At 49.6% G+C, this 16,742-nt stretch overlaps 1 protein-coding gene across 1 annotated transcript in view; it reads right to left on the bottom strand.

The window, feature by feature from the left end:
* Positions 1 to 381: 381 nt before the first annotated feature.
* The window catches only part of LOC144504864 (adenylate cyclase type 8-like), a 123,674-nt gene continuing 107,313 nt past the window's right edge, over positions 382 to 16,742 (bottom strand). Inside the window, exons 19-21 of the mRNA XM_078230620.1 lie at positions 11,542 to 11,634; positions 8,050 to 8,170; positions 382 to 746 (exon numbers count right to left, since the gene is read on the bottom strand). Of these exons, the coding sequence (XP_078086746.1) occupies positions 382 to 746; positions 8,050 to 8,170; positions 11,542 to 11,634 (579 nt within the window). The remainder of the gene's footprint in view (positions 747 to 8,049; positions 8,171 to 11,541; positions 11,635 to 16,742) is intronic.

Below are 16,742 nucleotides of genomic sequence, written 5' to 3'. Positions count from 1 at the left end.
ATCTCCACCTCATCCTGTTCAACTCAGAACCCCACAGGGATGAGCTCATTCAGTATGTGCCTGGGGAAACCTCGCACCTCCTCAGGGATGTTATTCTCAGCATTTACCAACTGATTCTACTTTGTACCATGACAAAATTGTTGATTCCAGGACTGTATTGTGCATTCACAGCCTGGTCTTGCACCAAACCATCTAATCACAGTCCAGTCCAACTATATATAACCATTTACATTCTCTTTCCTCTATAAATTCACAACATTATTTTGGCCATGACATTTTGAAACTAAAAAAATTTGATGGCAGCTTCCTTCAAGCTGAAATGCCCAAGTCCAAGGCGCTTGGACCATTTGTTCAATCAGTACATTGCATTATTTTATCCACTCATAGAGGGAATTTCATTGGTGCCTGCTTCTGTGACAGGCCAGACAGGATGACAGAGAAGGAATGCTGGGCACTTTGCCTCCTCATCCACCTGTGTTTCATCACCTGCGTGATTCTCCCTTCCAGGAAATACGTGTCAATTTCACCATAAATCTCCGACATGCCCTTGATAAAGACCGGGCCCCTGTGCTGGAAAGTAAAACCACAGGTCTCTAGAATTTGGCAGGTTTCCTTTGGCACTTGTATCTTGCCGCTGATGCCAGTGCTGTCCATGCGACTGGCCAAATTCACCGTCGAACCCCAGATGTCAAATTGTGGCTTCTTGGCTCCAATGACACCGGAAACAGCAGGTCCTTGTGAGAATCCTGGCAAAAGGCAGTAGAGACAGTTGTCAGCTGACACTCACTAAACTCACTCAGCAACTAACTTACTGTCATCTCGACATTGCTCAGTGGAGGGGGAGGAAAGTGGGAGGGAAGAAAGGAGATGGAGGAAGAAGGGAATCTGTCTGATCTGGATTCATTAACAGATGCTAAGTACATAAGAACATAAGAACATAAGAAATAGGAGCAGGAGTAGGCCATCTAGCCCCTCGAGCCTGCCCCGCCATTCAATAAGATCATGGCTGATCTGAAGTGGATCAGTTCCACTTACCCGCCTGATCCCCATAACCCCTAATTCCCTTACCGATCAGGAATCCATCTATCCGTGATTTAAACATATTCAACGAGGTAGCCTCCACCACTTCAGTGGGCAGAGAATTCCAGAGATTCACCACCCTCTGAGAGAAGACGTTCCTCCTCAACTCTGTCCTAAACTGACCCCCCTTTATTTTGAGGCTGTGCCCTCTAGTTCTAGTTTCCTTTCTAAGTGGAAAGAATCTTTCCACCTCTACCCTATCCAGCCCCTTCATTATCTTATAGGTCTCTATAAGATCCCCCCTCAGCCTTCTAAATTCCAACGAGTACAAACCCAATCTGCTCAGTCTCTCCTCATAATCAACACCCCTCATCTCTGGTATCAACCTGGTGAACCTTCTCTGCACTCCCTCCAAGGCCAATATATCCTTCCGCAAATAAGGGGACCAATTCAAGGGCGGCACGGTAGCACAGTGGTTAGCACTGCTGCTTCACAGCTCCAGGATCCCGGGTTCGATTCCCGGCTCGGGTCACTGTCTGTGTGGAGTTTGCACATTCTCCTCGTGTCTGCGTGGGTTTCCTCCGGGTGCTCCGGTTTCCTCCCACAGTCCAAAGATGTGCGGGTTAGGTTGATTGGCCAGGTTAAAAATTGTCCCTTAGAGTCCTGGGATGCGTAGGTTAGAGGGATTAGCGGGTAAAATATGTGGGGGTAGGGCCTGGGTGGGATTGTGGTCGGTGCAGACTCGATGGGCCGAATGGCCTCCTTCTGCACTGTAGGGTTTCTATGTTTCTATGTTAATACTGCACACAGTATTCCAGCTGCGGCCTCACCAACGCCCTGTACAGATGCAGCAAGACATCTCTGCTTTTATATTCTATCCCCCTTGCGATATAGGCCAACATCCCATTTGCCTTCTTGATCACCTGTTGCACCTGCAGACTGGGTTTTTGAGTCTCATGCACAAGAACCCCCAGGTCCCTCTGCACAGCAGCATGTTGTAATTTCTTTCCATTTAGATAATAATCCAATTTGCTATTATTTCCTCCAAAGTGAATAACCTCGCATTTGTCAACGTTATACTCCATCTGCCAGATCCTCGCCCACTCACAGCCTGTCCAAATCTCTCTGCAGACCTTCTACGCCCTCCACATGATTCACTTTTCCACTTATCTTTGCGTCGTCTGCAAACTTTGTTACCCTACACTCAGTCCCCTCCTCCAGATCGTCTATATAAATGGTAAATAGTTGAAGCCCCAGTACCGATCCCTGCGGCACGCCACTAGTTACCATCTGCCAACCAAAAAAGCACCCATTTATTCCGACTCTCTGCTTCCTGTCAGATAGCCAATCCCCAATCCACGCTAACACCCTACCCCCAACTCCGTGTGATCCAATCTTCTTCAGCAATCTTTTGTGAGGCACCTTATCAAACGCCTTTTGGAAATCCAAAAACACCGCATCCACCGGTCCCCCTCCGTCAACCGCACTAGTCACATCTTCATAAAAATCCAACAAGTTCGTCAAGCACGACTTTCCCCTCATGAATCCATGCTGCGTCTGCTTAATCAAACCATTCTTATCCAGATGGCCTGCTATTTCTTCTTTAATGATGGATTCCAGCATTTTCCCAACTACAGACGTAATTTTAGGGTTGGAAGTTTTGGGAACCACGAAAAAGAGTCATAGAGGTTTACAGCATGGAAACAGGCCCATCAGCCCAACTTGTCCATGCCACCCCTTTTTTGTAACCACTAAGCTAGTCACAATTGCCTGCATTTAGCCCACATCCCTCTATACCCATCTTACCCATGTAACTGTCTAAACGCTTTTTAAAAGTCAAAATTGTACCCGCCTCTACTACTACCTCTGGCAGCTTGTTCCAGACACTCACCACCCTCTGTGTGAAAAAATTGCCCCTCTGGTCCTTTTTGTATCTCTCCCCTCTCACCTTAAACCTATGCCCTCTAGTTTTAGATTCCCCTATCGTTGGGAAAAGATCTTGACTATCGAGCTGATCTGTGCCCCTCATTATTTTATAGACCTCTATAAGGTCACCCCTCAGCCTCCTACGCTCCAGAGAAAAAAGTCCCAGCCTATCCAGCCTCTCCTTATAACTCAATCCATCAAGTCCCGGTAGCATCCTAGTAAATCTTTTCTGTACTCTTTCTGGTTTAATAATATCCTTTCTATAATTGGGATAAAAGGTTCTTTCTCAGAATGGCAACCGGTGACAAGTGGTGTCCCGCAGGGTTCAGTGTTGGGGCCACAGCTGTTCTCTTTATATATTAACGATCTAGATGACGGGACTGGGGGCATTCTGGCCAAGTTTGCCGATGATACAAAGATAGGTGGAGGGGCAGGTACTATTGAGGAAGTGGGGAGGCTGCAGAAAGATTTAGACAGTTTAGGAGAGTGGTCCAAGAAGTGGCTGATGAAATTCAACGTGGGCAAGTGCGAGGTCTTGCACTTTGGAAAAAAGAATAGAGGCATGGACTATTTTCTAAACGGTGACAAAATTCATAATGCTAAAGTGCAAAGGGACTTGGGAGTCCTAGTCCAGGATTCTCTAAAGGTAAACTTGCAGGTTGAGTCCGTAATTAAGAAAGCAAATGTAATGTTGTCATTTATCTCAAGAGGCTTGGAATACAAAAGCAGGGATGTACTTCTGAGGCTTTATAAAGCACTGGTTAGGCCCCATTTGGAGTACTGTGAGCAATTTTGGGCCCCACACCTCAGGAAGGACATACTGGCACTGGAGCGGGTCCAGCGGAGATTCACACGGATGATCCCAGGAATGGTAGGCCTGACATACGATGAACGTCTGAGGATCGTGGGATTATATTCATTGGAGTTTAGGAGGTTGAGGGGAGATCTAATAGAAACTTACAAGATAATGAACGGCTTAGATAGGATGGACGTAGGGAAGTTGTTTCCATTAGCAGGGGAGACTAGGACGCGGGGGCACAGCCTTAGAATAAAAGGGAGTCACTTTAGAACAGAGATGAGGAGAAATTTCTTCAGCCAGAGAGTGGTAGGTCTGTGGAATTCATTGCCACAGAAGGCTGTGGAGGCCGAGACGTTGAGCGTCTTCAAAACAGAAATTGATAAATTCTTGATTTCTCGAGGAATTAAGGGCTATGGGGAGAGAGCGGGTAAATGGAGTTGAAATCAACCATGATTGAATGGTGGAGTGGACTCGATGGGCCGAATGGCCTTACTTCCGCTCCTATGTCTTATGGTCTTATGGTCTTATAATAGGGTGACCAGAACTGTACACAGTATTCCAAGTGTGGCCTTACCAATGTTTTGTACAACTTCAACAGGACGTCCCAACTCCTGTATTCAATATTCTGACCAATGAAACCAAGCAGGCTGAATGCCTTCTTCACCATTCTGTCCACCTGTGACTCCATTTTTAAGGAACTATGAACCTGTACCCCTAGATCTCTTTGTTCTGTAACTCTCCCCAATGCCCCACCATTAACTGAGTAAGTCCTGCCCTGGTTCAATCTACCAAAATGCATCACCTAGCATTTATCTAAGTTAAACTCTATCTGCCATTCGTCAGCCCATTGGCCCAATTGATCAAGATCCCGTTGCAATCCAAAATAACCTTCTTCACTGTCCACTCTGCCACCAATCTTGGTGTCATCTGCAAACTTACTAACCATGCCGCCTAAATTCTCATCCAAATGATTCATAAAAATGACAAATAACAGTGGGCCCAGCACGGATCCCTGAGGCACACCGCTGGTCACAGGCCTCCAGTTTGAAAAACAACCCTCTACAACCACCCTCTGGCTTCTATCATCAAACCAATTTTGTATCCATTTAGCTACCTCACCCTGTGTCCCGTGAGATTTAACCTTATGCAACACCTACCATGCGGTACCTTGTCAAAGGCCTTGCTAAAGTCCATGTAGACAACATCAACTGCATCAAGCTGAAATGTCACAAATTGTCTCACCTACATAAGAACGAACTGCGGGAGAAGGTCATTCAGCCCCTCTGGTCCGCCCTGCCATTTCATAAGATCATGGTTGATCTGATTATAACCTCAAAGCTGCACCCCGCCCACGCCGGTAACCTTTCACCGCCTTGCTTACCAACAACCTATCCACCGCTGCCTTAAAAATATTCCGACTCTGCTTCCAGCACCTTCTCAGGAAGAGTGTTCCAGAGGTGGGTTGGGTCCAGCCCAGCTCGATGAAGCCTTTGATCTTGGAGAAAGTTTGAGTCTGAGACAAAGTTGCTGCAATGTTATCTCCGAAGGGGGGGATTTTCCATCCCTGTTTCTGGCAGATGGGAAGACTGCTGGGAGTGGCAGGGGGCGGGAGTCTCAGGAAGTTCCCAAAGGCTTTTCTGCTAATGAAACTTCTGTTGTATCATCACCCCCACGTGGTGAATTCCCCCCCCCAATCGCCTCCACGTAGTGAACTCCGCCGCGCCCCCCCCCCCCCGCCCCCCCCCCCCCCCCCCCCCCCCCCCCCCCCCCCCCCCCCCCCCCCGCACCCACCCCCCCCCCCCCCCCCCCGCCCCACCAGCATGATGTCAGGTCAGCGGGGTTTACAACAGCTTTTGATAAGTGGGAGGCGGCCGGACAGAACCCACCGAGGGGCACAGCTAAGTGCAGCCCCTCGGGGGAACCAGCCCATGCCTGGGCAGTGCCTTGGCAGTGCCCCCTGACAGTGCCAGGGTGCTGCCTGGTAGCCCTGCAGGGGGGCTTCCACTGAGAGGTTTAGGGTGGTGTGGGGTCCTGGGCAGGGGGTGTGGGGTTTAGGGGGGTGTTCCCTGGGGCTGGAGGTAGCTTCAGTCTGTGGTGGGGAGCAGGGGGTGGTGGAGGTGGAGTGGTTGGCTGGACATTCGTGTTTTCAAATCAGGGCCCAAGGTATGAGATCACCCTGCCAGAATGACGGGCACAGATTTCCCACATCAACACAGCAGCTGTTTGTGTTACACTGTCCAAAGCTGATGCTGTAACCATTAAAAATCAATCTGACCCTAGTCTGCCGAAGGCCCTTTATAACAAACACTAATTACATTAATCTGGAACCGGTTCGATCCCTAAAATAGAATTATCAAGGATTTTGCTGGTAATTTCGATAATCTTTGTCACCTTGACCCTGAGGAGCTGTATTGTGTGCAATGTTGGTGTCCTTATCTGAGGAAGGATGTTCTTGCTATAGAAGGAGCACAGCGAAGGTTTACCAGGCTGATTCCTGGGATGGCAGGTCTGTCACATGAGGAGAGACTAAGCCGGTTAGGATTATATTCACTGGAGTTTAGAAGAGTGAGAGCGGATCTCATAGAAGCTTATAAAATTCTAACAGGGTTAGACAGGGTAGATTCAGAAAGAATGTTCCCAATGGTGGGGGATTCCAGAACTAGGGGTCATAGTTTGAGGATAAGGGGGAAACCTTTTAGAACTGAGGTGAGGAGAAATTTCTTCACTCAGAGGGTGGTGAATGTGTGGAATTCACTCCCACAGAAAGTAGTTGAGGCCAAAACGTTGTCTGATTTCAAGAAGAAGTTAGAGCTTTTGGGGCTAAAGGAACATTTGTCAAACACGACTTCTCTTTCACAAACCATGTTGACTCTGCTCCAGTGTTTAAGGTTTCCTAATCGTCTTGCTACTACTTCCTGAAGAATGGATTTTCCTCTGACGATGAGCTATTGTTTTCTGATTTCTGCCTCCCTCCTTTCCTGAGTAGAATGGTTACATTTGCAGTTTTCCAATCACCCTTCCACAATGTGGGAATTTCATATAATCATAGGAACCCTACAGTGCAGAAGGAGGCCATTCAGTCCATCGAGTCTGCATCGACAGCAATCCCACCGAGGCCTTACCTCACTACCCCACACATTTACCCCACTAATCCATTTAACCTACACATCCCAGGCCACTAAGGGGCAATTTTGCATGACCAATCAACCTAACCTGCACATCTTTGGACTGTGGGAGGAAACCGGAGCACCCGGAGGAAACCCACGCAGACACGGGGAGAATGTGCAGACTCCACACAGACAGTGACCCAAGCCGGGAATCGAACCCAGGTCCTTGGAGCTGTGAGGCAGCAGTGCTAACCACTGTGCTACCGTGCCGCCCAATAATTTTGGGAAATTATAACCAATGCATTCACTAGCTCTGCTGAAACTTCCTTTGAGACCCAAAGATGAAGGTCATCAGGTCCAGGGGATTTGTCAGCCTTTGGCTTTTCCAGTGTTTTCTCCACTGGTCGTCATATGTTAAGTTCCTTCCTCCTTTTAGGTAGATAAGGTGGTCAAGAAGGCATATTGGAAACTTGCCTTTTTAGATGAAGCATAGAATACAAAAGCAGGGAGGTCATGCTGGAACTGTATAAAACACTGGTTAGGCCACAATTGGAGTACTGTGTGTGGTTCTGGTCACTACATTACAGGATGTGATTGAACTGGAGAGGATGTAGAGGAGGTTTCCCAGGATGCTGCTGAGGCTGTAGGGTCTGAGCTATGAGGAAAGATTAAACAGGCTGGGACTGTTTTCCTTGGAGTAGCGAAGGTTGAGAGGGAATCTGATGGAGGTGTATCAGATTATGAGGGCCATAGACAGAGTGGATCGGAAAGCACTTCTTCCACTAGTAGAGGGGTCAATAACTCAGGGGCAGAGATTTAAGGTAAGAGGTAGAAGGCTAAGAGGGGAGTTGAGGAGAGATTTTTTCACTCAGAAGGTGGAGGGAGCCTGGAACTCCAGGTTGAGTCAGAAACTCTTGGATCATTTAAGAATATTTAGATATTCACTTGTGCTGTCGTAACCTCCAGGGCTTAGGGCCAAGCGCTGGAAAATGGGATTAGATAGTCAAATGTTTGTTGACTGGTGTGGACATGATGAGTTGAATGGTCTCCTTTTGTGCTGTAAATCTTGATGAATCTATAAACTATTCTGTTCATTATTTGTACCAATCCTTAGATTCCTCTATTCTGCAATCTATCCATAATAAACCTTTCCTCTTTTTCCCTCTCTGCCCTGACTCACGTGTTGCAGAGACTTACCAACCCGAAGTTTAAAGTTGATATGGGAATGTTTGTGAATTTCTTCCATGGTATTCTCCAGGGAGAGTGCAAAGTCTGCCAGGGTACAGAGATGTCCCCACTCATCATCATCCTCAGAAGCCTGAAACAAAACCTCACGTTAGGACACACAGCAATGAGAAATTCCCTGGAATGCTGGGCATGGCTGCTCCTCACAGTTCCAGACATGGAAAGTTACTTCCTCAGTCTGTTATAGAATTATAGAATCCTACAGTGCAGAAGGAGGCCATTCGGCCCATCGAGTCTGCACCGACCACTATCCCACCCAGGCCCATCCCCATAACCAAAGTTAGTGTGGGAATTGTGGAGCCCCCACCCCCAGGAGAACAAGGAGGGTTCAAAGAGTCAGTGAGCAGCCATTGAACTCAAATGGATTCAATTCAACAATTTCTAAATCACTGAGCAGCAAATCATTTATCGCACGCACAGGACCCGGGGTCGTGAACACCGAGATATTCTAATCTGAAAAACATGCTGAATTATAGACTCTCACAGTGCAGAAGGAGGCCATTCGGCCCATTGAGTCTGTGCCGACTACAACCCACCCAAGCTCTATACCCATAACCCCACCCTAGCGAGTCCCCCGACACCAAGGTGCAATTTAGCATGGCCAATCCACCTAACCTGCACATCTTTGGACTGTGGGAGGAAACCGGAGCACCCGGAAGAAAAACCCACACCGACATGGGGAGAACGTGCAGACTTACACAGACAGTGACCCAAGCCGGGAATCGAACCGGGCCCCTGGCGCTGTGAGGCAGCAGTGCTAACTGTCTGTGTGGAGTTTGCACATTCTCCTCGTGTCTGCGTGGGTTTCCTCCGGGTGCTCCGGTTTCCTCCCACAGTCCACAGATGTGCGGGGTTAGGTTGATTGGCCAGGTTAAAAATTGTCCCTTAGAGTCCTGGGATGCGTAGGTTAGAGGGATTAGCGGGTAAAATATGTGGGGGTAGGGCCTGGGTGGGATTGTGGTCGGTGCAGACTCGATGGGCCAAATGGCCTCCTTCTGCACTGTAGGGTTTCTATGTTTCTATGTGCCACCGTGCCGCCCATTGTACAGTTGTACAGTTATGAAGAAGGAGGCAGGGCGGGAGAGCGCACAGAACTGAGAAATCGAACGCTTCCTTCCGTTCATCAGATACACAGCTTTTCCATATATCTTGGAAGTGAAATCCACAGTTAGCACCAGAAGTATTTCCAAGTCAGGATGGTGAGTGGCTTGGTGGGGAACTTGCAGGTGGTGGTGTTCCCAGGTATCTGCTGCCCTTGTTCTTCTGGATGGTAGTGGTGACAGGGTTGTAAAGTGCTGTTTAAGGAGCCTTGGTGCATTGCTACAGTGCATCTTGTAAATTATACAGATTGTTGATGCTGTGTATTGATGGTTGATGTTTGTGGATCGGGTGTCAATAAAGCGTGCTCCTTTATCCTGGGTGGTGTTGAGCTTCTTGAGTATAACCTGCTCTTGTAGCCATCTTAGAATCCCTACAGTATAGAAGGAGGCCATTCGGTCCCCTTGACAGCGTACCTTACCCAGGCCCTTTCCTCTACCCTATCTCCATAACCCCATGCATTTATCGTGGCTAATCCATCTAACCTCCACATCTTGGGACACTAAGAGGCAATTTAACATAGTCAATCGACCTAACCTGCATATCTTTGGACAGTGGGAGGAAACCAGAGCACCCGGAGGAAACCCACACAGACACGGGGAGAATGTGCAGCCTCCACATGGACGGTGACCGAAGGCTGGAATTGAACCCGGGCCCCTGGCGCTGTGAGGCAGCAGTGCTGACCACTGTGCCATGCCACCATGCTGCACATTCAGTACTCTTAGAGTCATTCAGACTTGAAACGTTGGCTCTATCCTCTCTCCACAGATGCTGTCAGACCTGCTGAGATTTTCCAGCATTTTCAGATTCCAGCATCCGCAGTACTTTGCTTTTATCTTGCAGGTCAATGGCTGCCCCATAGCCTACTCTCAATTTTCAGCAACGTTATTGAAGGCGTTGTCAGCACCTATCAAGCAGCGCTTTCTCAGAAACAACCTGCTCACTGACACTCAGTTCACTTTCAGTGAATCACTGTCCTAATTTGGGAAAATGTCAAATCCTGGAACTCCCTCCCTAACAACACTGTGAGTAGTCCAGCAGCTTTACCCTGGTGTTGTGAGACTCCTTACTGTGTCTACCCCAGTCCAATGCCGGCAACTCCACATCATAACAACACTGTGGGTCTACCGACATCACATGGACTACCCACAAATCAAGAAAGCAGCTCACCACCCCCTTCTCCAGGACCATTCGGGAGGGTAATAAATGTGCTAGTTTAGCCAGCGATGCCTAAGTCTCGTGAAATCTGAACTGAAAGGGATGTGGCATGAGCAAGCTGCCAACTGCATCAGACTGCTGCCAAATCTGGAAATTATTACAATATTTCTGATATTCTTTCTATTTCCACAGGATCCTAGTTGAACAAGGACTTGTCAAAATAATTATTAATCCATCCAGTCTTTTAATTTTGTTTTTTTTCTATCTGTGCGTTAGGTCAGGTGACCATCCACTGTCTTCCCTTTAACGCAAGTAGTCTCACAGCACCAGGTTAAAGTCCAACAGGTTTATCTGGTAGCACGAGTTTTCGGAGCGCTGCCCCTTCATCAGGTGAACGCCAGGGACCCAGCCTGATGAAGGAGCAGTGCTACCAAATAAACCTGTTGGACTTTAACCTGGTGTTGTGAGATTCTTACTGTCTCCACCCCAGTCCAACGCCGGCATCTCCACATCATGGCTTCCCTTTAATGTCACAGGTCGGAATCTTACCACTGTTCATGCCGGTGGGTATTTCTCATCCCACCACACTGAACAGAAGAGATTTGGCTGGCTGCCAAATTCTCCGACCTCGCTGCAGTGGGAGCGTGACGTGGACGGGCGGTAAGACGGGCGCCCACTGTCTGTGTGGATTTTCGATGCAGAGTCAGGAGAGATGGATACATCTCACAATGATTCCGTTACTCTAATCAACAGCTTTGTGCTGATTCAGGGCTTAGATTGTTCCACAATAATGTTCATCACATGCAAGTACATGTCGCCCATGTCATTCCCTGCACAGACTTCTAAACCCTGCAAAATAAAACCATCCATATCTTTAAATCAGGCCACTGCTGTGTCCCCAGCACTAGACGGAGGAATGGTTTGAATGCAGCAAATCTGAGATGGTTATTGATATGTCAGGACTATAATTCCTGTCGAACTGTTCTCAGCAATCTTAACACTGTTGGTTATGGTGTAATGTGAGTAATAGTGTTATTTTCTGGGATAACAACGATGGCTGCCAAAGTGCCAGGATGCAACCCTGGGCAAATGTGCTACAAAACAGCAACTACAAGGAATGTGTTATCTCAAATATGTATCTTAGCAGACAAATGCTACCAAAGGTCTAACCTGTAGGTGTAGGCATACCTGATGCTCTAAAGTCAGTCCAGACACTGCCATGTACGTACTCCCAATGGTCTTGATCTTTTCAATATTTTCAAAGCGGGCATCACCCAACAGCTAAACAAAGAGACCATGAAAGGAGAATCGATTTAGCTTCACTTGACTGCAATACCTTGTTTCAAAAGCAGCTTTAACTCAGAGAAACATTCTCAGTGATGTTGACAGAGACATGGGGCGATTCTCCGACCTCTTCCATACTGGATCGCCTCAGTCCCCGAGGGTAGTGTACTGGCCTAAAACTCTGTTTCACCCCCAGCCCTGAACGGTCTGCAATTCTCCCATCCCCTTCCTAACGGCCTGAGGCAGTTCACACCCAACAAGGGCGCAAGGCCAATTAGCATCTTTAAAATAGCATTTAAACCCTTTCAAATCCCAGCGCACGGAACTCACCAGCCTTTGGGGCCACTAGCGGAGATCTGGAACAATGGACACGCCAGGGACGTGGAGGCCACTGAAGCTCCCAGGTGGTCAGGGACATGGCTGGGCAGTGCCCATCAGACAACCTGGCCAGCCCAGCGGTGCCAGTGTGCCAGCGGCAGTGCCGAGGGCATGGGGCCTGAATGAGGGCCGTAACGGGGAGGTTATTGGGGGGTGGATCATAAAGATGGTCTTGATGGGGGTCAGGCAGGGCGACCACTTAGGAGGGCCCCAATGCTGATGCCCCATGATGAGGAGCGGGTGGGGAACATGCCACCGGTGGGGGCGTGGGGGGGGGGGGGGGGTGTGTGGGGGGGGGGTCCCAATGTCCGTGGGGGAAGGGAGGGGGATCTCCCAGCGCACTCTGAAATCGGAGCAGCCATTCGGAACAGTGCCCAAGCACTCTGAAGTCAGGCTCACCAGCATTGCTTAGGCCCTGCCCTGCCCCTGGTACTGGCGAAAACCTCCCTACTCTCCAAAGAAGTGTGGGAGGATTGTGGTGCGGAGCAGCCCTGAGAGACCAGCACCGATCACTCCATTCTTCTCACCATTATGACACCTTTGAAATATTTTGGGAGAATTCCGTCCATAATCAATGGAAGGAGATGTGGATTTTGAGGAAAGTTTGAAACAAGCAGAGGGAGGAACACAGCACAGTGCAGAGCGAGGGGCTAAAGGTCATGGCTATCAATGGTGGGTCAAAAGAAAGGTCAACATGTGAAAGGTCAAAGTTGAAGCAACACAGAGAACCTGAGAGGATTGGCAGTGGTTACACAGATTGAGAGAGGGAAGGCCAATGGTGAATAAGAATGTTAAAATGTTAAATTGTACATTCTAATTGAGGTGTTACCAGAATGGATGTCAGTGTCGGTCAGCAGCTAGAAGGTTCTAGAACCCCTCCCCTCCACCCCACAATCAGGGTCCTGTTCTAGAACCCCTCCGTCCTTGCTCCAGTCTCTCCCTCTGTCCTGCTCCAGTCGTCATTTGTTTGACTGGAGCAGGACAGAGGGAGAGATTCTCAGCAGCAGTGCTGAGGGTGAGTAAAGTGCTGTGATTTATTTATTTAATCCGTTTTGTTCGTGGGCTTTTTTTTCAAGGGTTTAAACTAAGGGAAGTGGGAGTAGGCTGCAGGGGATTCTGGGAGATTGTGTGGTTTTTTTTTAGTATAAAAGTCACTCTATACAGCGGGCAGCGTCGGGAGCGGGCAGCGTCGGGAGCGGGCAGCGTCGGGAGCGGGGAGTAGAGTGTGAACTGGCTTTGGCTCACAGGGCTTCGGCGAGGACAGGCAGAGGCAGGGTAGGGTTTCACTTTTAAATTACACCAACTTATACAAGGTAAATTGGGATGGAGGGATATGTAATGTGCTGTTTCTGCATGATGTGGGAGCAGGTGGACCCCAAGGTGGACCCCAGGGGCCATGTCTGCAGTGAGTGCTGGTTGCTGGAGGATCTCCAGCTCAAGGTAGATGAACTGGACTCTGAGCTACAGACACTGAGGCTTATCAGGGAGGGGGAGAGCTATCTGGATAATGTGTAGAAAGAGAAAGTCACGCCCCCTAGACTGACTAACTTAGCTGGGGGTCAGGGACAACAGGGAGTGGCTGCGGGTGAGGCGGGCAGTGGGGGGAAGGCGGCGGGCATTGGGGGGGAGAAGGCGGGCAGTGGGGGGAAGAAGGCGGGCAGTGGAGGGAAGAAGGCGGGCAGTGGGGGGAAGAAGGCGGGCAGTGGGGGGAAGAAGGCGGGCAGTGGGGGGAAGAAGGCGGGCAGTGGGGGGAAGAAGGCGGGCAGTGGGGGGTAGAAGGCGGGCAGTGGGGGGAAGAAGGCGGGCAGTGGGGGGAAGAAGGCGGGCAGTGGGGGGAAGAAGGCGGGCAGTGGGGGGAAGAAGGCGGGCAGTGGGGGGAAGAAGGCGGGCAGTGGGGGGAAGAAGGCGGGCAGTGGGGGGGAAGAAGGCGGGCAGTGGGGGGAGGAAGGTGGGCAGTGGGGGGAAGAAGGCGGGCAGTGGGGGGGAAGAAGGCGGGCAGTGAGGGGAAGAAGGCGGGCAGTGGGGGGTAGAAGGCGGGCAGTGGGGGGAAGAAGGCGGGCAGTGGGGGGAAGAAGGCGGGCAGTGGGGGGAAGAAGGCGGGCAGTGGGGGGAAGAAGGCGGGCAGTGGGGGGAAGAAGGCGGGCAGTGGGGGGAAGAAGGCGGGCAGTGGGGGGGAAGAAGGCGGGCAGTGGGGGGAGGAAAGCGGGCAGTGGGGGGAAGAAGGCGGGCAGTGGGGGGGAAGAAGGCGGGCAGTGAGGGGAAGAAGGCGGGCAGTGGGGGGGAAGAAGGCGGACAGTGGGGGGAAGAAGGCGGGCAGTGGGGGGAAGAAGGCGGGCAGTGGGGGGGAAGAAGGCGGGTAGTGGGGGGGAAGAAGGTGGGCAGTGGGGGGAAGAAGGCGGGCAGTGGGGGGGAAGAAGGCGGGCAGTGGGGGGAGAAGGCGGGCAGTGGGGGGAAGGCGGCGGGCAGTGGGGGGAAGAAGGCGGGCAGTGGGGGGAAGGCGGCGGGCAGAGGGGGGAAGAAGGCGGGCAGAGGGGGGAAGAAGGGAAGTAGTTTGCGGGAGGTAAAGTCCCAAGAACCTCAGCCCTTAAATCTGTGAAACAGATTTGAGGTTCTTGCCACCAGTGTAGATGGAAAAATGGCTGCGAGAAGGACGAGCAAACTGTCGGCAGTACCGGGGTGCAGGGTGCTGCTGGAACGGAGAAATCAAAGAGAAATGTAGTAGTAATTGGGGAGAGTGTAGTTAACGGCATAGACACTGTTCTCTGTGACCAGGAGAAGCAATACCGTAGGTTGTGTTGCCTGCCTGGTGCTCGGGTCCAGGATGTATCATCTGGGCTGCAGAGGAATCTGGAGTGGGAGGGTGAAAATCCAGTTGTCGTGGTCCATGTAGGTGCCAATGACATCGACAAAACAGGAACTAAGGATCTGCAGAGGGAGTACGAAGAGCTGGGGAATAAATTAAAAAGCAGAACCAACAAGGTGGTAATCTCTGGATTACTACCTGAGCCACACACAAATTGGCGCAGGGTTAATAGGATTAAGGAGACGAATGCGTGGCTCAAGGATTGGTGTGGGAGGAATGGGTTCGAATTCATGGGGCATTGGCACCAGTATTTGGGCAGATGGGACCTGTATAGATGGGATGGTCTCCGTTTGAACCGTGCTGGGACCAGAGTCCTAGCGAATCGAATCACTAGGGCTGTAGATAGGGCTTTAAACTAATTTATGGGGGGGGCGGGGGGTGCAGAGGTAAGAGGAATTACGAAATCAATGGTAGAGGAGAGGGAGCGAGTGCAAGTGAATGAGGGCATTCAAGTAGTTAAAGGAGTAGAGGGCGAGGGAGAGGTTGATAGCGTTTCATCAAATCGGTCCAGATAAAAGCTGGAATAAAGACACTTTGCCTGAATGCACGAAGCATTCGGAACAAAGTTAATGAGTTGATGGTGCAAATCAGTACAAATGGGTATGATCTAGTGGCCATTACAGAAACGTGGCTGCACGGAGACCAGGACTGGGAGATGAATATTCAGGGGTATCAGGCATTTAGGAAGGATAGACAGGAAGGAAAAGGTGGTGGGGTAGCTCTGTTAATAAAAGATAATATCAGGGTAGTAGTGAGGGATGACATAGGCTCTAAGGAACAAAACGTGGAATCGTTATGGGTAGAGATAAGGAATAGTAGGGGGAGAAAGACACTAGTAGGCGTGGTCTATAGGCCCCCAAATAATAATGTTGAGGTGGGGAGGGCTATAAACAAACAAATAATGGATGCGTGCAAAAACGGAATGGCAATAATCATGGGGGACTTCAACCTGCATATTGATTGGCTGACTCAAGTTGGAAGGGGTGGGATGGAGGAAGAGTTCTTGGAATGCTGTCGGGATAGTTACCTTGAACAGTATGTTACAGAACCGACGAGGGAATGAGTTATCTTAGATCTGGTAATGTGTAACGAGGTAGGTAGAGTTAAGGACGTTCTTGTGAAGGACCCTCTTGGGTCAAGTGATCACAATATGGTCGAATTTCTGATACAAATGGAAGAGGAGAAAGTAGGGTCCCATACCCGTGTCCTCTGTTTGAACAGAGGGAAGTATGATAGGATGAGGGCTGAATTGGCTAAGGTGGACTGGGAGAGCAGACTGGTAGGTAGGACAGCTGAGGAACAGTGGAGGATTTTTAAGGAGATCCTTTTCAGTACTCAGCAACAATATATTCTGGTGATAAAGGAGGACTGGAAGAAAAGGGATAACTAGCTGTGGATAACGAAGGAAATTAAGGAGAGTATTAAATTAAAGACCGATGCGTACAGAGTGGCCAAAAATAGTGGAGAATCGGAAGATTGGGAAAACTTTAAGAAACAACAAAGAGCGACTAAGAAAGCGATCAAGAAAGGAAAGATAGGTTATGAAGCTAGGCTAGCTCTAAATATAAAAAATGATAGTAAAAGCTTTTACAAATATATAAAAAGGAATAGAGTGGCAAGAGTGAATGTTGGACCCTTGGAGGACGAGAGGGGGGATTTAATAGTGGGAAATGAGGAAATGGCTGAAACTTTAAATAGGATTTTTGTGTCGGTCTTCACGGTGGAAGACACAAATAGTTTCCCGAATATTAACGATAGAGGGTTGGTAGGAGGAGAGGTACTCAATACAATTAATGTTACCAGAGAGGCAGTGCTTGGTAGACTAACGGGACTGAAGGTGGACAAGTCCCCGGGCCCGGATGGA

This window comes from Mustelus asterias, chromosome 15 (assembly GCF_964213995.1).
Source record: "Mustelus asterias chromosome 15, sMusAst1.hap1.1, whole genome shotgun sequence".
NCBI lineage: Eukaryota > Metazoa > Chordata > Chondrichthyes > Carcharhiniformes > Triakidae > Mustelus > Mustelus asterias.
This window is presented reverse-complemented; position numbering and strand designations above follow the sequence as displayed.